This window comes from Alosa sapidissima, chromosome 13 (genome assembly GCF_018492685.1).
Source record: "Alosa sapidissima isolate fAloSap1 chromosome 13, fAloSap1.pri, whole genome shotgun sequence".
NCBI classification, from domain to species: domain Eukaryota; kingdom Metazoa; phylum Chordata; class Actinopteri; order Clupeiformes; family Clupeidae; genus Alosa; species Alosa sapidissima.
Genome location: NC_055969.1, coordinates 13,842,823 through 13,849,372, shown reverse-complemented (window position 1 = coordinate 13,849,372; position 6,550 = coordinate 13,842,823). Strand labels below are relative to the sequence as shown.

Sequence of the window (6,550 nt, the reverse complement as noted above, 5' to 3'; positions counted from 1 at the left end):
GGCATGTTAATGACGCACAAGATGATGATGATTCAGGTTCAGCTCAGGATATGGACTCTATTAAAGATGTATTTAATTAGCTTTACACAACACTGATAGCGATGAAAATTAGACACCGTTTTGGTTTAAAAATATTAGGTTTCGTGTTTCCTGTTAACTGATGTATTGAATTAGTGAGCGTTCCTTTTCAGTGGTCAAGTGGGGGCATAAGGTTAATGTAAAAAAAAAAATGTATAGTTGAAATTTGCAGCAGTAAGCAGATATTTGAGTCAGGCGCCCTCTGTCTGTCAAGATGCTTGACTACACCGCCCAGTCACAAGACAATGTAAAGGTAAGGAGGTGGGGGTCTCAGGGGTTGTATGACTTCTTACACCAAGGACAAACTGATTTAAATTGTTACATGTGAGCGTTTTGAGGAATGGTGTTGTCACTCGCTTGCCATAATGAATAGCTGGGTGACAATGGATATATGGGGGGGAATAAGACAAGGCGGCCCCGCCTTCGGGAGAGCGGCACCTACCCTCTCATTACGGATGCGGGGAACGGCCATTGGACGGCGGGTCGTTTACTTTGAAGGTCCTCTTCTCATTTTGTTCACTTGAAGTGTACATTGTAGGGAGAGGAACGCGTGCCGAGAGTGTATGTGAAGCGGGTTCTCTGCGCTCTTTCGCTCGCCAGTCGTTTTGGGATTTTCTTGATGCTCGAATAGAATAGACCAGTTAAAGCTATTTAATTACAACATTTTCAGATAATGTAGATTGCATCTACTAACTTGAATCTACTTACATCTAAATCAATAATATTTTCTCTGTTTGGTGAGTTCGGCTGGCGATTTCCTCTTGGATTCAGGCGGAGAGCGGAACGGAACTATGAACGTTACTGGAATAATTCCTTTTTGTCATTTTCTCTAACGGGGACGATATTTTGAGGAAAACAACTGATGAACTTTCGACTTGGATTATAAACAAAAAGTAAGGTGCAAGAGACAACGTCATATAGCATATTGTGTTTGGAGACAAAATGAAACCGATTCTAATCTCGCTTAACAAAATGAGAGAATTGTGAGTCATCTTCAACTACTGTACCCGCGTAAACCCCAGTTGCGTTGCGCTCCAAATGAAAGATTCTCTTACTGGATCTAAACACTGTGTACGCCATCTGACACCCGAACCAACAATCTGCGATAGTGACGATAGCTGTAATTCTCCCCAAAGTGTTGGAATACAAAGCTCTCCTGTTTCTGCACTGACACCTCTGGATCCTATTCGCCAAGCAAAGCGATTACCCATCAGGATTCTCAAGATGTTGACCGCACATACAAGCCACTTGCTTCACCCGGAATACCTTCAGCCCCTGACTTCTGCAGCCGTTAGCATAGAGGTATGATTTCCCATTGCTTTTTCAGAGGCTTGGCTCACAGTGCGCGCTGGTGGGCAGTTGTCGCCTGCGCCGCTCTCATGTTAAATCACTTATGTCTTGTGCCAGCACCGCAGCAGTCTGTGTGAGGCTGAGCAGTTAACGGATTAGTGTTATTTCCAGTTCAAATTGTTTGTTTAAATGTATGTAAATGTTGTTAGAAATGTCGATGACCAACGGACCAACGTCAAATTACCATTGTCTGTTGGTGTTCATTTGTGTGACTATATGCACCCAGCCGTTACTACTTAAGATTATGTACATCATCATTACGCACAAGAAAAAGTGGACTCTTTTAGAAGTAGGATCCAAGCGCATTGTGTTTTAGATGAAAACGACTGGTGATTGTGAAGCTATCCAGTTACACTATGTTTTCAGAAGTATTCTTACCATTATTCAACCAGAAAACTGTGTAACTGAATGTTTTTCATGTCCCTTTGGGCCCAATCGAAATCATTCCCTATCTAATTTTTGTAGGAGATACCGAGGGCGCTCACAGCGAGCGTAAAAAAATCCGTGTTTTGCTGATATTATTTTGATATTTGAACTTAAGGTAAACACGTCAACTTTTTTGACCACTTTTCCCTTGAATAACTCATATTTATATTCAAAGCAGAATTTTAACCAGGAAAACGTTGTCCATTTTTGAAAAAATATATCATGTTGGCTAAGTTTATGTAAAGACAGACATACCATAGATTTCACTCATAGTCATTACATAACAAAAATGTCAGGCATAGTTGAGATTCTTTCAACATGTTGTTTAATTTTGTGCACAAGGAATGCTCATTTTCCCTTATGTGCAGTCCACCACTACTATTTGTATGTGAAAATAATACAGAGATTTATATCTAAACAAAATTAAACACTTGTTTTTAGAGACATGTAAATGTGCTATTTTTTTATTTTGCCTTGTCTTATCTACAGTTGGATGCTAAGAAAAGTCCCTTGGCCCTGTTGGCTCAGACCTGCTCCCAGATAGGGAAGCCAGACCCTCCACCGTCCTCCAAGTTGAGCTCCATCTCCTCCGGGGGACATTCCGACAAAGAGCCCAGCTCTCGCTCCTCTTCCTCCAGCCTGAAGTTGGGCGAGCACCGGCCTGCCCTGGAGGACAAGTCCAGCTTCAAGCCTTACTCCAAGGTGGGCTCCGATTGCAGGAGAGATGGCGTGAGCTCAACCAGCAGTGGCAGTGGCAGCGGCAGTAACAGCAGTGACAAGGCTGGTTTCCGGGTCCCGCACAACAGCACCGGTTGCTCGTCCTTCCCCCCGCACGCCGTCTCCCCGAACTCCAGGGTCACCTCCGGGTCACCCCTGCCGTCGCACATGCAGTCGCACAGACAGTCGCACTCGCCCTCTGTCCAGTCCGCCCCGCACTCCCAGATGGTGAACGGTGACCACAAATCAGCGGACCCTACGAACTCTGACGGCGGGAGCGCCGGCAGCAAGAAGGAGGCCGAGCTGAGCGGCAAGGGTGGCCAGGACGGCGCTCAGCTGGCCAACTCAAGCCACGCCAGAGCCAGTGTCAACTCCAGCAATGGCAGCTCGGACAGTAGTCCTCACCACGAGGGCAAGTCGGACTCCCAGTCCTCGCAGCACAGTCTGGGACCCGGCCACATCGCTCCCATCTCTCCCTTCAAGTCCGGCCACTCTGTCTTCCCCTTGCCCTCATCTGGCATGGGCTACCACGGCTCCATCGTGGGCGCCTACGCTGGCTACCCGTCCCAGTACGTGTCCGGCTTGGACCACACTAAGTCTGGCCTCGGGGGAGGGAGCGTGGGCATGAAACACCCGAGCTCCAGCCCCCTCACAGGTGCCTCTCCTCCCTCCTTCATGCAGGGCCTGTGCAGGGACCCGTACTGTCTGAGTTACCCCAACGCCCCTCACCTGGGCGGCAGCAGCTGCACGTCTTGCATCCATGACCCGTCGTCGTCCTCCGCCTCGGCGGCGCTCAAGTCCGGCTTCCCGGGCCTGATGTATTCGGGCCACCCGCTGCACTCTCTCCACCACGCCAGCGCGCTCTCCTCCAGCGTCACGCCGTCACTCTCGCACCCGCTCTACACGTACGGCTTCGTGCTGCCCAACGAGCCGCAGCCGCACGCGTGCAACTGGGTGTCGGCCGGCCTGGGGCCCTGCGACAAGCGCTTCTCCTCCTCCGAGGAGCTCCTGGCGCACCTGCGCACGCACACCGCCTCCTCGCTCGACAGCGCCAAGCTCCTCTCGGCCGCGTACCCCGGCTCGTCCTCTGCCGCCGCTGCCGCCGCAGCGGCCGCTGCCGCCTGCCACCTGCACCTCCCCCAGAGCAGCGCGTCCATGCCCAGCTCCTTCTCCCTGCGGGCACCCCCCAGCCTGGGCCTGGCGCGCTACCACCCCTACGGAAAGGTGCCTCTGCCCACCGCTGCCCCTACGCTGCCTATGCACTCTCTGCAAGCTGGTGCGCCATACTACTCGCACTACGCCCTCTACGGGCAGAGACTGGGATCTGCATCCGCACTGGGCTACCAATGAGTCATGAGTCTCGCAGCGCAGTGTTAGCCAGCTGAGAGCTAGCTTGTGCCTGCATACACCCCTGCACCTGATCAGGGGAAAGAAAATGGGGCACGATTGCATGGCAACAGACTGCTTGGGCACACCAAGATGAGCTAAGTTACTGGAAGAGTTGATCGTCTCTTTGTGCGCTGCCAGACACTGAGAACGATCCCTGGCTGGCTCTGGTCGGCAGTCCGCATATGATTAACAGACTCGGGACGACTTCTGATCGTCAACATGCTTGTGATGCAGTGAAGATGTCTTCTATTATAGCTGTGGCAGCCGAAGAGAAGCTGGATGCATGCAAGCTTTGACCCTGACTGTGCAATGGGATACGGCTTTAAGAGTTACAGAAACTTGCCACCCATGGACTGACCAATTGTATTTATTTTCTACAGAGCGCTTTGCTTTCACGTTTATATTCAAAACTAAGTTTGTTCTTTAATTATTATTCTTATTACTATGATTGTAATTATAATAACAGATATCAACTTTCCTTCAAAAACAAGGTTTATGGTCTACAGCCATTGCTAGACCATAGATAAAGCAGCTGCAAGCTACAAAACAAATTCTTTTTCTGTTTTTCCTGTGTTATGTAAACTTTCTTTTAATCTTTTTTCACTTTCCTAGCTTTTTTTGTCAGTCTTTGCAGTATGAATGTGCATGTCGAACACTTCCCTCCTGGGCTTTGATGACGCTTGATATTTTTTATTTGTACAGCTGATGAATAAACTGTAAAGGAGATGTAATATTTTTTGTAATGTGTTGGATTGAAAAGACTGGATAGCAAGAGGCTTTAAAAAAAAAGAAAAACAATGGTGGCAGTGCTATCCATTTTAAACTGGGAGGTCTTATTTTGTTAAATAAATGACATCGTTATATTTAAACATTGCCTTTTTGTGTGTTTGTTCCCAAATACGCTTGATGCTTTCTGTATGGTTGCACTAAGGAATCATAGCTCTGTAGATGGGATTTGTTAAACTACTTTAGTGAAGACTAAACTGGCATTGATTACCATTTGGCCTCACTACTGAGGGGAAAAAATAGAATGCATCGATATCATGGCTCTTCTAACACAAGGTCAGTGAGGTGGTTGACCTTCCCCTGTACAGTGAATTTCGATGCAAATTTCGCACAGCACTGTGCATCTTTGTCACCGGTCACTGGTCTCTGGAGAACCTATTCCGGGAAGTGTGCTATTGATCCACTGAACTGTATAGAGTCCTCTACTTTTTCATCCGATAGCTCATCTGTCATTCCAGACAGAGTGTTATCACTCTCACGACACAGTCTGTTACTGAAAGCCCAGTCTTTATCACACAACGCCACTCCTATCCTGAGAAAGGGAATAAAAAGGTGTAACAAACCTGTAATAAAGCTGTCAACTTTTCCTTCCTTACAGTACATGGGGTGGGGAAAACCGCATGGCAGATTGCATGGAAATAGTGATATGCAAGTGTGTTAGGCATGGCATGGCAGCTATTGTCTGCATGCATATCAGGCCTTTGATGTGGAGAGGTGACGTTGGCCTGGCTCATTGTTCCCCAGACTGACACAGGTGATTGATGTTTTTGGCCGGGCTCCTCCCAGAGTGTTGCTGGCTGTGTGTTCCCAACGCCAAACGAGGAGAAAGAACAGACGCCGCTGAGTAGCCCCCAGGGGTGTGTTTGTGTGTGTGTGTGTGTGTGTGTGTGTGTGTGTGTGAGAGTGTTTTTGCTACAGCTTTCATTAGAGGAGTGTTCTCACTTCTCACCGGAAAGTGCTGAAAGAAGTTTAAACTGTCTCTTTGCCACTTTTTAGTGTGAACGTCAAAAGAGGTGCAGGAGTGGACTCTCTTAGCTCTTTAGGCAGGAGTGCAAATGTTAGGCCACCTAGTCTCCCTTTTGTCATTAATCTTGTTTGACTGCACGGGGAAGGCAAGAGCCTTTGAAGTCGGGCGCTGCTGCCATGGTCAGGGTAATTAATCCTTGAGGAGTGCCACGGTGGACGGTTCAATTAAATTTAATTAACGTTGAGTCATATTGCTCTCATGAATCATGCCTCTATAATTATCAGATTAATGCCATGGTGCCAGACACGCACCTTCCCAGGGGAGAGTTCCACTCACCGTGGCCTCTGAAAGACCTCAATGAGGGCAACTGTTGCTAAAATCGGTGCCGCCGCCTAGGCACGCTCCACTGTCATGGTGACAGGTTCTGCCCGCCAGCCTTTTCGTTTTGTTTCCGCGTCATTTGCAGAGGGGGCCTCTTAGCTCATACCTGGCCGAGGATGTGATTGGCAGCAGTAATACTGCCCCAGCTTCCTGGTAGCGAGACATGACCGGGCTGTTAGCGACGTATCTGTGACCCCTGCCGGGGCTGTAGTCACCAGAGCCGACAGTGGCGGTCCCTGAGAGGTTACAGCCGTCTGGCCTAGCAGCTCAGAGCAGTAGGGGTAACCTGAGAGTGAGTGCCCTGGTTTACTTTTCCGAGACATTGTGCAAATCAACTACACCTCCACCCCCCCACCCCTCCATCCCCTCCGTCACGGCTGGAGCAGCAAGGGATCCACTTGGCTAGGCCCACGGAAGACGGGTCAAGTTGCTGGAGTGGCTCTGATAACCCAGAGT

At 48.9% G+C, this 6,550-nt stretch overlaps 1 protein-coding gene across 1 annotated transcript; it reads left to right on the top strand.

Annotated features, from left to right (window-relative positions):
- Positions 1–524: 524 nt before the first annotated feature.
- LOC121680667 (zinc finger protein 703-like) lies at positions 525–4,829 on the top strand. The gene is made up of 2 exons (XM_042060144.1): positions 525–1,380; positions 2,344–4,829. The coding sequence occupies exons 1-2, from the start codon at positions 1,117–1,119 to the stop codon at positions 3,919–3,921; spliced, it is 1,842 nt and encodes a 613-aa protein (XP_041916078.1). The 5' UTR covers positions 525–1,116; the 3' UTR covers positions 3,922–4,829.
- Positions 4,830–6,550: the final 1,721 nt, after the last annotated feature.